Source organism: Scyliorhinus torazame, chromosome 1, assembly GCF_047496885.1.
Source record: "Scyliorhinus torazame isolate Kashiwa2021f chromosome 1, sScyTor2.1, whole genome shotgun sequence".
Taxonomy (NCBI): domain Eukaryota; kingdom Metazoa; phylum Chordata; class Chondrichthyes; order Carcharhiniformes; family Scyliorhinidae; genus Scyliorhinus; species Scyliorhinus torazame.
The window spans coordinates 255,218,205-255,232,059 of NC_092707.1; the positions used below are offsets into that span (position 1 = coordinate 255,218,205).

The 13,855-nt window shown below is 45.2% G+C and overlaps 1 protein-coding gene across 4 annotated transcripts in view; it reads left to right on the plus strand.

Moving 5' to 3' along the window:
* The window catches only part of adgb (androglobin), a 612,248-nt gene that overhangs the window by 354,080 nt on the left and 244,313 nt on the right, over positions 1–13,855 (plus strand). For all 4 annotated transcript variants that reach the window (XM_072504722.1, XM_072504733.1, XM_072504728.1 and 1 more), the window contains 2 exons: positions 8,877–8,940; positions 13,154–13,292. In XM_072504722.1, the coding sequence (XP_072360823.1) occupies positions 8,877–8,940; positions 13,154–13,292 (203 nt within the window). The remainder of the gene's footprint in view (positions 1–8,876; positions 8,941–13,153; positions 13,293–13,855) is intronic.

Genomic DNA, 13,855 nt, shown 5'->3' on the forward strand with positions numbered 1-13,855 from the left:
ACTAACTTGATAGAGTTTTTCGAGGAGGTCACTAAGATGATTGATGCAGGTAGGGCAGTGGATGTTGTCTATATGGACTTCAGTAAGGCCTTTGACAAGGTCCCTCATGGTAGACTAGTACAAAAGGTGAAGTCACACGGGATCAGGGGTGAGCTGGCAAGGTGGATACAGAACTGGCTAGGCCATAGAAGGCAGAGAGTAGCAATGGAGGGATGCTTTTCTAATTGGAGGGCTGTGACCAGTGGTGTTCCACAGGGATCAGTGCTGGGACCTTTGCTCTTTGTAGTATATATAAACGATTTGGAGGAAAATGTAACTGGTCTGATTAGTAAGTTTGCAGACGACACAAAGGTTGGTGGAATTGCGGATAGCGATGAGGACTGTCGGAGGATACAGCAGGATTTAGATTGTCTGGAGACTTGGGCGGAGAGATGGCAGATGGAGCTTAATCCGAACAAATGTGAGGTAATGCATTTTGGAAGGTCTAATGCAGGTAGGGAATATACAGTGAATGGTAGAATCCTCAAGAGTATTGACAGTCAAAGAGATCTAGGAGTACAGGTCCACAGGTCATTGAAAGGGGCAACACAGGTGGAGAAGGTAGTCAAGAAGGCATACGGCATGCTTGCCTTCATTGGCCGGAGCATTGAGTATAAGAATTGGCAAGTCATGTTGCAGCTGTATAGAACCTTAGTTAGGCCACACTTGGAGTATTGTGTTCAATTCTGGTCGCCACACTACCAGAAGGATGTGGAGGCTTTAGAGAGGGTGCAGAAGAGATTTACCAGAATGTTGCCTGGTATGGAGGGCATTAGCTATGAGGAGCGGTTGAATAAACTCGGTTTGTTCTCACTGGAACGAAGGAGGTTGAGGGGAGACCTGATAGAGGTCTACAAAATTATGAGGGGCATAGACAGAGTGGATAGTCAGAGGCTTTTCCCCAGGGTAGAGGGGTCAATTACTAGGGGGCATAGGTTTAAGGTGAGAGGGGCAAGGTTTAGAGTAGATGTACGAGGCAAGTTTTTTACGCAGAGGGTAGTGGGTGCCTGGAACTCGCTACCGGAGGCGGTGGTGGAAGCAGGGACGATAGGGACATTTAAGGGGCATCTTGACAAATACATGAATAGGATGGGAATAGAAGGATACGGACCCAGGAAGTGTAGAAGATTGTAGTTTAGTCGGGCAGCATGGTCGGCACGGGCTTGAAGGGCCGAAGGGCCTGTTCCTGTGCTGTACATTTCTTTGTTCTTTGTTCTTTGTTCTTTGTGTTTGACAGCAGTGGTCTGTTTTTTAAAAGGATTTCGTTTTGCAGGGCCTGAGAGCTTTTCGGAGCCAGAGGTGAAATTGACCAGAGGAATGTGGTATTCAGTCTGGGCTAAAGCACTGTGGTTTGACTGAGGAAAGTCCCTGGGGAGATAATGTACTTTCAGCCTGCAGAGTTGATTTGTTTTTCAGCTTGGTGAGATAATATCATTGCTGGGTGGAGCCAAGGGATGCAGAGAAACATTTTGGAAAAGCTTTGGAGAGGATTTGATGTCTGATCTGTCTGACACTGAGTCCACAATTCTCTCAGGATAGTTAGAAAAAGAGTAATAATATTTAAAGCATAGTAGTCTTGCCTGAGAACCAGGAAGAAGTTGAAACACGCCAGGTGAATGAGTTTATTTGAAGATATTCAGCCAGAGTCTGAATGGGGTTCTAACAGGAGCCACATCCGTTTTGTAAAGGAAGTATTACTCTATGCCATGCTGATTTTAAGATGGATTGAAAGCTGGTATGTTTCTTTTCTTGTTGTTTAATGGGGAATTAAGGAGTAGTGTTTAAGTGGTAATTGTAAGCAGCTGTGTGAAGTAAAAGAGTTTAATATTATATCCCTAATTTTTGTTTTAAAAGTACCCCAAGTTTTGTTTTAAAAATATCAAATCCCTATTTCTTCATGCAATTACTCCTGGAGCGAATCATTCTTTCCACACAGTCTAACAAATAAACTAAAATATTGAGGTTTTGGTCCAGTGTCCTAGCCACTGTTAGGGTCTGGGATCATAAAGGGTTTTTAAAACATCTTACTGCACAATTCCCGTGTGAGAGCTGCATTCAGAGATGCACAAACAGCTCTGATACTAATTCTACATTTGACTTCTACATTTAATGAAACCCACTGATAAATCATAGTAAAACAGAAATGCATACAAATTATATCAGGATTTACGTGGAATCAGAAAATGCACTGGTCCAACTTGGTTCTTTCAACTTTCTCATTCTGTTTCTTTGGTTATATTACCCTCATAAACTCTTCCCATTCCCTATGAACCAAGTGGCCAAGAAAAACACATTCCGTCCCGTACAGACATGGATGAGTAAACTTCACTCATTCCAGCAGCCCCTTTAACTTTAAAAGATACCTTGGCCATAGGTCCCCATACACAATGCATTCATGTTCAGCCAAAAGTAATTTTAACTGATCCTTTGTTGATCCCACAGACAGCCCAAGGTTTGGGTAATATGGAGCGTATTAAATATTGGACCCCTTGTGTTCACAATATTTGCAGGGCCTTGGTTTAACATCTCATCTGAAAGACTGCACTGAATCAGTACTGCACATCCTAGATGTTGTGCTCTGGGGCAGGATCCTCCCTTACCCGGCGGGGCAGGGGGTCTCGGCGGGATGGAGTGGCGGGAACCACTCCAGCGTCGGGCCGCCCCAAAGGTGCGGATTTCTCAGCACCTTTAGGGGCCAAGCCCTCACTTTTAGGGGCTAGGCCCTCGCCGGAGTGGTTGCCGTCCTGCTGGCTGGCGTGGAAGGCCTTTGGCGCCACGGCAGCCGGGGCCGAAGGGACTCCGTGGCTGGCGGAAGTCCGCGCATGCGCGGGAAGCGTCAGCGGCTGCTGACATCATCCCTGCGCATACGCGGGGGGGGGGGTCACCTCCGCGCCGGCTATCGCGGAGGCTATGGCTGACGCGGAGGGGAAAGAGTGCCCCCAACCGGCGCAGCTCGATTCCCGCCCCCGGCGAATCTCCGGTGCCGGAGAATTCGGCGGCCGGCAGGGGCAGGATTCACGCTGCCCCCCCGGCGATTCTCCGACCCAGCGGGGGTTCGGAGAATCCCGCCCCAGGTCTCTAACATGGAGCTTGAACTCAAAATCTTCTGTCTCAGAGGCATGTGTACCACCAAGTGAGCCATGGCAGAGCAATATGTCAGATGCCATGTTACTTTCACTTCCATAGCATTATAATACATGCATATGGACTGGTGTATTATAAATTGCTCATAACTTAAGATGAAAATTCCTATATTTTTTATTGGGAAGAGAGGAGGAGCAGGGAGCCTTTAGCAAAATTTTGTCACCTGCCAAATTTTCTAACTCCCTCAACTCTTGTTACGCTGAAAGGATCAAGGAACTGACATTGCCTTAAATGGAAAGTCCAAGGACCAGAGTTAAAGCCAATTGCAGTTAAATTTCACGTCCTGCCTAGATTGGTGCAGATGTTGTACGAACGAATATTCATGTGTCTTCAGTTGAACTCAGTGCAAGTTAGTTGAGAGAATCTGCTTGGAGCTTTGGACAGTAATAATAGATTCTGCAATGATGAAGAGCATAGAAGGTAAAGAATCATGTGAATTCAGAAGAAGAGTAAATTAATATAGGGAATCCAGCTGATTATTATCTTCCTTTCAGAGGCATAGATCATATAATTTCTACTGTAAATTACATATTACACTGCTTTTAATTACACCTTTGTCCTTATTGATGTGCTTATTAGTATAAATCTAATAGGTCTGTTGTGATGTTCCATTACTTTTTAAAGATGAGAGAAGAATCTGATGAATGGAGTTGTTAAAATAATTAACAGGGAGGGTTTGCTGTTCATTCTGCAGAAAAATTACCAAAGGTCTACCTAGATATCAATATATTCTCTACTTGGTAGAGATTTAGGATTCACATCTGAGACAAATCTGAAATAAATAATTTATCAGGACTTCTAGTGGTGGCTATAGAGTGTGCGGTCGCACATTTGGTGGCTCCCACTCAAGGCAGATTTTTTTGGTCTTTTCCCCACCCAAAGGGCGAAGTATTTGAGAGCAAGAGGTGCAGAGTGCCTGGGAAGGTAATACTCCTTTGGTGTGGCTGGTGGATGGATCCACGGACAAGGAGTGGTGGAAGAAAGAAAGAGTTGCTGGAGCAGGAGAGTCTTTGTGGTGCGCCACAGGAAAAGGTGACGGAGGGCAAGGGGGCTGCGCTGCCGGTCCAGGGGTGGACGGAGCAGTTGATAGAGTTCCTCAATGATTAGTTTCAGCAACAGAGGAAAGAAGCCCTGGTAGACTTGGCCAAGGTGGTGGAACCACTTAATCTGGGATTGAGCGAGTGGAGCAGAGGCTGGATTCCCAAGGCCTTATTGGGGAGAGAGGAAGAGCAGGGAGCCTGGAGCAAACTTTTCTCACCTGACAAATTTTCTGCCTCCCTCAACTCATGTAAAGTGGAGGAGGCAGTGGGGGAGCAGGAGGAGCAGTTGGCCTCATTGGTGGCTGAGATGGGAGTGATGCAAGAGTGCCGCCAGAAGAGGCTGAGGGAGAAGGTGGAGGATCTGGAGAATGGCTCTAGAAGGCAAAACCTCAGGATTGTCGGGAAGCCTGAAGGCATTGGTGGTGTGGAGGCCGGTGTTTACGTGGCAAGGGTGCTGGAGAAATTGAAGGGGGAAGGGGCCTTTGACCAGTCCCTGGAGATCAATCGAGCGCACAGGGGGCTGATGAAGAGGCCGCAGGTGGGTGAGCCACCGAGGGCGATGGTGGTGCAGTTGCACTACTTTCTGGACAAGGAGATGATCCTTCGATGGGTAGACCAGTAAATGTACCGGGAAGGGAATGAGCTGCGGGTGTATCAGGATCTGGGTGCAGAGCTGCGTAGAGGAGGGCCGGGCTTCAAAAAGGAGGTGAAGTTTGGAGTATTGTACCCGGCCAACCTGTGGGTGATCTCCCAGAAGTGAGAGTATTATTTTGGCACACTAGAGGAGGTGATGGAATTTGTGAGGGACAATGGACTGGGAGGAGTGTGAGGACATTGAATTTTGGATGAGTTTTGTGTGTGTTTTAAAGTTTTGATGGTGGGTGTTGGGGGCAGGTTTTACACAGGGGAACAACGATGGTGAGTGCACCTTTTGGTACTCTTCAGGGTTGTATGGTTGGGTGCAGTTGGGCGGGGAGGGGAACTGGGGGAGGTAGGGTGATTGGTGGTCTTGGGCGGGGGCCACCATGCCATCTGGGTGGGCTAGTTACCGGGGGTGAGGTGGGGGGTTGCCAGGAAGCAGGCGTAGAGAGGAGGGGATTTTTCTGGTTCTTTGTTTGAGGGTGGGAGGAGTGGTTGCTGACATGAGTGTTTTTGGTGTGGCGCAGTTTGGAAGAGATCGATGATGGTGGACATCCCAGGGCAGACCCGGAGGGTCACATGATGTGGGCGGGGGGGCTGGCCCAAAAAGTGAAATGGCTGATAGGCAGGGGAAGGGGGTTGGGAGCCCTGCCCCACCAGGCTGGTTATGTGGAATGTGAGGGGGTTGAATGTGCCAGTCAAACGGTAGCGTGTGTTCGCGTACCTGAGGAGACTGAACGTGACCTTTTTCAGGAGACGCACCTGAAGATAGGGAACCAGATGAGATTGAGGAAGGGATGGGTGAGGCAGTTGTTTCATTCGGCGCAAGATATGAAGACAAGGGTGGATGGCGGTGTTAGTTAGTTATTAAGCAGGTAGCGTTCGAGTTGGGGAGGATTGTGGCCAATCCAGGGCACAAGGGGCAGTGGGGGAGATATGTGATGGTTAGTGGAAAGTTGGAGGGGATGCCGATGGTCTTGGTAAAGGTCTATGCCCCAAATTGGGATGATGTAGATTTTATGAGGCGGGTGTTCGGGAACATTCCGAACTTGGACTCGCAACATCTGATAATGTGGGGGGGGATTTTAATACAGTTATAGAAACAAGCTTGGACCAGTCGAGTCCCAAGTTGTCAAGGGTGTCGCCAGTGGCAAAGAAACTGAAGGAGTTTATGGAGCACATGGGGGGGGGGAGGGTGGGGGGGGGGGGAGGAGGTGCGGGCGGGCGGTGTGTGAACCCATGGAGGTTTGGGAGCCGAGGGCGACGTAGTTTTCATACATCTCCCATGTGCACCGGGTGTACTCCCGGATTAGTTCTTTTTTTGTGTTAGATGAGACGTTGCTGGCGGGGCTGGACCTTGTGCCTGGTGGGGGTGGGGGGAGTGCCTAGTGCCCGCAGTGGAGGCTAGATGTGGGGCTACTGGTGGATGGGGGGGTGTGGTGCTGCGGGCACGTGGAGCTAAATGATACGGGGGGAGGTCACGGCTGCCATGCTGTGGGAAGCACTCAAGGTGATGGTTCGGGGGAGTTCATTTCAATTTGGGTGCACAAGGAGAAAGCAGCGCAGGGGCAGATGGCAAGATTGGTGGACAAGGTTTTGAGGGTGGATAGGAGATACTCGGAGGCTCCGGAGGCAGGGCTGTTGAAGGAGAAGAGGACGATCTAGATGGAGTTTGGGCTAGTGTCTAATGGCAAGGCGTGGCGCAGTTACGGAGGGCCAAATGGGCTGTGTCTGAGCACGGGAGAAGGCAAGCAGGAGGTTGGCCCATCAGTTGAGAAAGCAGAAGGCGGTAAGGGAAATTGGCAGAGTCAGGGATGATAAGGGTAAGGTGGTGATGGACCCTGAGGGGGTGAATGGCATGTTTGGGGCGTTTTATAGAAGGCTATACAAGTCTGAGCCCCCCGGCCAGAGGGGGTGGGGGGGGGGAATTGTTTTTTTTTAGTCAAGCTCGAGTTTACCAGAGTAGAGAAGGATCTGGTTCAGGGACTGGGGGCCCCAATTGTGCTGAGGGAGGTGATAGATAGTATGGACGATGCATGCAGGGAAGGCTCCGGGCTGGATGGGTTCCCAGTGAGAAAGTTTTGGGGCGGACCTGGAGCCACTGCTGGTGAGTGCATATAATGAAGCAAGGGAGAGGGGGGGGGGAGATCTCCCACTTGCATTGACGCAGGCTTCCATCTCCCTGATATTAAAGATGGATAAGGATAAGGGGGGATCCTGGCAATACCAAATATGGTGAATTACTACTGGGCAGCGAATATTGCTATGGTTAGGAAGTGGGCCGTGGGGGAGGGGTCGGCGTGGGAGCGGATGGAGGCGACATCATGTAGGGGAACATGCCGAAAAGACTTTGTTGTCGGCGCCTCTACTGTTCTCACCGGCCAGGTACTCCGTGAGCCCAGTGGCGGTGTCAGCCCTGAGGGTGTGGGGGCAGTGGAGGCAGCATTTGTGGCTAGAGGGTGCCTCGGTGTGGGCACCGATCTGTGACAACCATAAGTTTGTGCCAGGGGTACTGGATGCAAGGTTTTGGGGGTGGAGACAGGTAGGGATTGAGTGATTTGCGAAGTTAGAGGACCTGGAGAAGGAGTACAAGTTGCCCCGGGGGAACGGCTTTAGGTACCTGCAGGAGCAAGACTTCCTAAGGAGGGAGGTTCTGTCCTTTCCTGGGCTGCCGCCAAGACAAGGCGCTGTCGAAGGATGAGATAGGGGAGGGGAAGATGTCCGATGTCTATAAGCAGTTGATGGATTAGATGGGGCCCTGGTGGGGGACATAAACTGCAAGTGGGAGGAGGAACTGGGAGGGGATGTGGAGGCTGAGACGTGGGCAGAGGCCTTGCGGAGGGTGAATGCATCCTTGTTGTGTGTGCTGCTAAGCCTCATCCAGTTTAAAGTGATACATAGGGTTCATATGATGGTGGCAAGGATGAGTAGGTTCTTTGCGGGGGTAGAGGATAGGTGTGGGCGGTGTGCAGGGGGGGAGGCGTGAATCACGCCCACATGTTCTGGGCATTTCCAAGACTGAGGGGGCTCTGGCAGGGGTTCTCGGATGTGATGTCCGAGGTGCTGGGTGTGGGAGTGGGTCTGGGTCCAGAGGACACGATATTTGGGGTGTCGAAAGACCCGGGAATCCAGGGGGTGAGAGGACGATGTTTTGGCCTTTGCTCCCAAAAGACTTTGCCCGGACACAGACTTTGCTCCCAAAAGCGGGAGTGTGGGTGAGCGACCTGGCGGAATTCCTGAGGCTGGAGAAGGTTAAGTTTGTCTTCAGAGTGTGGCGGATGGGTTCACCCGGAGATGGAAGCCGTTTATTGACTTCTTTAAGGAGGTTTAAGGTGTCAGTGGGGGGGGTTAAAATGGAGAAGGCTGGATTCGAGAAGGGATTGGTAGTAGGGGAGCAGGGGGGAGTGGGTGTTGGTTGCTTATAAAGTTGTTTGGTTGTTCTGCATTTGTTTGTTTATATTACAATGCTTTGAATAAAATATTTAAAAATAAATAAATAAATTGTCGGATATAGAGAAAGAAGGATGTAGACAAAATGATAGGAGAAATTTTTCTTAAAAACACAATGATCATATCCTTCACTGACAGAGAAATGCTGATCTCCCAAATGGTAATATCGTGAACATATGTTTCACATTTAAGCTGCAAGTACAAGAAATGTATGGTCAAAAGCAAACTACTGTGGATGCTGGAAATCTGAAATGAAACAAAAAAGTTGGAAATTATCAGCAGGTCTGGCAGCATCTGTGGAGCCAGAAACAGGGTCAATGTTTCAAGTTGATGATCTTTCTGCACAGGCCACACACAAGTTGGTCCCTTGTATTTGTGCGCTGTGCAAAAAATATTTAAAGGAGCCACAGACTTAAAGAAATTATTGGCACACTTGAGAATAAAATGGATACAACATGCAGCATTTTATGTTATATGTTACATGTGAGGAGTTTGACCCAATCTCTTGGGACTTTTGTATTCATCTTCAACAATTAATCTTATTAAATTTTCATTTGCTTTCAGGAAGTTGATCATTTTCCATAACCCAAGTCAATACACTTATTCTTTGCAGAAGTCATGTTTGAAGGTAACATTCTTGCAAATGGTGCACTTTCTGCATTTTAATTGCATTCGGTATTTTGTTTGATAGTTTTGTGATAAATGCATTTCACTCTTGTAAATATCTCAATTCAGTCTGTTTTAAATAGAATATATAGTTTGATTACATGTAAAAAAAATACAATAATATGTATGTTTAATTTCAAACAGGTGATGTGGTGCTATTACGAAAAAGGCTCAAAATTGTGTAATTTCTTTCATTAGATTATATAACTTGTTGCATCAAGTGAATTGCTTGACCTATTTCACATTTCAGATCTTTATTCATAAAATGCTAATGTATCTTATTACACTGTCTGTAAATCAATATTATCAGTGTTAGGTTTTGAAAGTGTAAAAATTGCTCATCGGATATTTCATACTCAAGTATCTGAAATTAATACTCAATGCAGCAGTATGTGGGATGATTTGGCAGGTACCAGGTAAACCTTATTTCCTGTTACTTGGGTGCCTTTGAGATCTCCATCCAAACCTAGCACAAACCAATTAGGTAAAATACTCCCTTTTTCTCTTGGCTTAAAGGTCCTGCTTACAGTGAACATGGAGTCCAAACTGTGTCCACTCTGTTCTCATATTCTTTTATTTTCCCTTTCAGTCAACCATCTGCTAAATATTAACATGTGCTTCAATCACTAACACTTGCCTTCAAATACTCCACAACCCTCTGTTCAAAAAATAAGACTTCATTTGCTTTCTCTTCACGATCTTAAATGTAATCTTTCTGCGATCCTTTGTTCTAGACCCCTCAATCCCTTCATTATTTTAGACACCTCTATCAAATCACTCGTAATATTTTATTTCATTGGACTGCGGCGCCGAGGACACGGGTTCGAATCCTGGCCCTGGGTCACTATCCGTGTGGAGTTTGCACATTCTTCCCATGTCTGTGTGGGTTTCACCCCCACAACCTAAAGATGTGCTGGTTAGGTGGATTGGCCATGTTAAAAGTGCCCCTTAATTGGAAAAAGAAAAATAATTGGCTGCTCTAAAATTTAAAAAATATATATATATTTTATTTCATAATAATAAACACCCCTACATAAAGATGAATGTACAGAGAGTTCAAGAAAGAAAGGCAAATTAAGAGAATAATAACGGAATTATATAGTTCAGGGTTAACTTTGAAAGACATATCATTGAGGAGAAGCATCAGAACCCAAGGTTGTCGTGCTGTGCAATATATGAAGGATCTAATGAACAGAGCTGGAATAAAGGTTGATCTATTACAATTCGTCTCTGTTCAATCAAAAAAGATTCAAGGATGTCCTGATCTAAATGCTTCTTGTTATAACATCTCCAAGAGGAAACAAAATAGGAGAGCTGTTTACTGGGAACCCAATCCAATATCGCCTGTTTACCCCACCACCAAATGTTAAAAATAACCCTTGTTGACTGATAAAGCAGCCCTAAACACTCTCAAAAACCCTTCCCCTTCTCATCACAAACAGATTCCCTCTGCTGTCATCTATTTTTGAATAATTAAAATCTCCTCCAAAAATTGTTCATGTCATTTCCCTAACTGAGAAATACATATTCCAGTCTCAGTTTTAGTTCCAATGTTCATCTATCTATAATATACTCCTGCAGTGTGATTGATCGGATGTCATTCCCCATATCAATACAAAATAATTCTGTGTCGACTACGTCTTTATTGAATTCTTAATGTTCCAGCATTCTGATGCTGTCCGTCATGAATATAGCTATTCATTTAACTTTTTCTCTATTTTCGGGCACATTTTATACCCAGGTCATTTAATTGTCTGTGAATTAATGTACATATTCATTTGATTTTCTTGCTTTGCTCTTTCATAATTCTTCTCCCCACCCTGATTTTTTTTGTCATTTCATGTTTAAACTCACTCAATTTCCCTTAATTATTCCAAACTAAAACAAAGTTAATTTCCTTTTTCAGCTGTATAGTCTATTCCCTTTCTGTCCCCCTGCCCAGAGCAGTGTTGGTTTAGCTCGGAGCTCTGGTTAACATTCCCACAAGGGTATTGGTTCCAGAAGTAAGCTGTTCTATCACAACAAATCACTACTGTTAGAAAAGCTGTTCCAGGAATCTGAATTTTTTTGGCTGCCCAACCTCTCTCGCCACTTAGTGATCTCGATAATGTGGCTGTTCCTCTTGGAACTGGTTTGTGGCACTATAAGTTATTCCAAGATGACAACCAGTGAAATCCTGCTTTTTACTCCTATCACCTGAGTTCACCTTCATAACAGGAGCTGAATACAAATATTTGCCACTTCACAAGTTCTGTTAAGAAAAACAACTTCTGGCTTATCTTTTTCACCCTGTTATTTCTCCAGTACTTGGGGAAGTAAAACCCTTCAGATTTGTGTTCATATTACAACAATGGTTAAATTCTCAATTGAACCTCCCTCCACATAACACCCTTCTGTAACCAAGGCCAATAATGGGTTGACAAGATGTCCAAATCATTCATGATAGCAAACGACTGCAGGCTGTCATGTGAGGAGAGATTGGCCAGGTTAGGATTGTTCTCGCTGGAGTTCAGAAGAATGAGGGGGGATCTCATAAAGACTTATAAAATTCGAACAGGACGAGACAGGATATGCAGGAAAGATGTTTCCGATGGTTGGTGTGTCCAGAACCAGGGGTGACAGTCTGAGAATTCAGGGTAAACCATTTTGGACAGAGATGAGGAGACATTCCTTCACCCAAAGAGTTGTGAGCCTGTGGAATTCATTACCACAGGAAGCAGTTGATGCTAAAACATTGAATATATTCAAGAGGTGGCTAGATATAGCACTTGGGGTGAATGGGATCAAAGGTTATGGGGAGAAAGCAGGATTAGGCTATTGAGTTGGATGATCAGCCATGGCTGTGGTAAATGGCGGAGCAGGCTCGAAGGGCCAAAAGGCCTCCTCATGCTCCTAGCTTCTATGTATCTATGTATCTATGACTGATCAATAATTCCACCTGGTCAGTAGCGGAAAAGTGAAAATACTGCTGAAGTAGTCCAGGCTGATTTTAGCAGAGAGAGATTGGAGGTGGTGCAGATAATTCTGTTTGAATAAAAGATGTGATATTTTTAAGTCAATGTAATAGTGACAGTTGTCAAATTTAGGCAGAGATATAAACCTAAATCAAATGGTTTAAGTCAGCTAAGACAAACAGTAGGGATATCAGATTGAATGTAACAATGTGCATCTACTTTGGATCAAGAGGTGGGTCAGAAAGAGTAGGAGGAGAATTAAAAAGAAATGGAAGTGAGAAATGGATTTCAATAAGGAACTATTCATGGGGACCAAATGACTCGATTTGAACAAGAGTTATAGTTCAAGGAGTAATGGAAAGAAAATTCTGAAAGTCAGAAGCAGAAGCATTACACATAATGCAATTTTAAAAAATTATTCATTCATAGAATGTAGGCTTCACTGGCAAGGCCAGCAGTTATTCTTTATCCTTAATTGACCTCTCGCACTTTTCGATGTGAGATGTTAGATTTGCACTGCCCTTTGTATATCAAGACAACAAATATCATTGCATTTTTGTTGTCTTAGTCAATCAAACTCTGCCACCCATATCCAAAGTCGCCTCAAGTCATGTCACCCATCGCATCTCTGCTCACTGACCTACATTGACTTTTAATCTGTCAATGCCTCAGTTTGACAATTCTGACCTTGGTTTTCAAATCCTTTAATAGCCTCATCCTTCCTTATCTCTGTAATTTTCTTCAGCCCCACAACCCTTCAAGATCTCTGCCCTCTCAAATTCTAGACTCTTACAAATCCACACATTGTCCCTTCAGCCACGGAGGCTCTAAACTCTGAAATTCCTTCACTCAATGTCTCTTACTCAACACCCTGCCCCACAACTCTTTTTTTTTTAAGACAGTCCTTACATCTTTGACCATTTTTGAGTCACTTGCACTAATATCTCCATATGTCGTTTGGTGTCCAATTTTGTTTGATAATATTTCTGTGAAGCACCTCAGAATGCTTTAAAGTCACTGTGTAAATCCAAGTTATTGTTGTTGGACTGTGCAAAGCTGCAGGGTCTATATAATGTGCTACAAGACATAGAGTAGCAGGAACTAATATGTTCACAGCTTGGTTGAATGTGAATTGTATTATCTTAAATATATATATGTATTACATTTTTACTGATTCTGGGTTGGTATTCGACTAAAATGAACTCTATGACAATGGTTTAGCCCACAGATGATCGAGGACCATATTATCTACATGTAGACGATACCAAACCCATAGAAATGTTGATTACCTTCTCTGCCCTGGTGCGCTGGGGAGATATCAGCTGTGAAAAAAACCTTAACAAAGGAAACAATGACAAAGGTTAGTGCCTGGTGCATTTATCTAAAGTTACATTCAGAGTGATCGGGATTAAAAACAGAGGTAACGCATTGTTCTGCCAATCAATTAGATTATAACATCCGCCCATCTCAACTCCGTCTACCTGTCTTAGCCTTAATACAAGGTGGAGGCAGCCCACTCTCTCTGCTCTGCTGCCTACTGTCTGACGGCAGAAGCTCCTAGACCCTGAAAGAAGAAGCTGTCCTTCTCTCTCTCTCAAATGCTGCCTGACTGCTATTTCTGTGAGTTTACAGTGAAAATCATTACAAGTGGAAAGAAAAGATAACATCCATCTTGTCATGAGAATGTCGCTTTAAGAAATGTTTGGCTGCTCATGTTACTGCAGTGATGTCAGAGTGTGGGTGGAGCTGAGCTCGGGTTCTGCTTTTTAGTTTCACTTTGAGAAACGCTTGGGTGTGTCTCTGTCTTTTTGGTTTCGTTTTTCAGTGTGTTGCAGCTGAAGTCAGAACAAGCAGCTGTACTGTTGAACTCTCGCTGCAATGAAGGACTATCTCTTAATCATTTGGTAAATTCAGAATTATAAA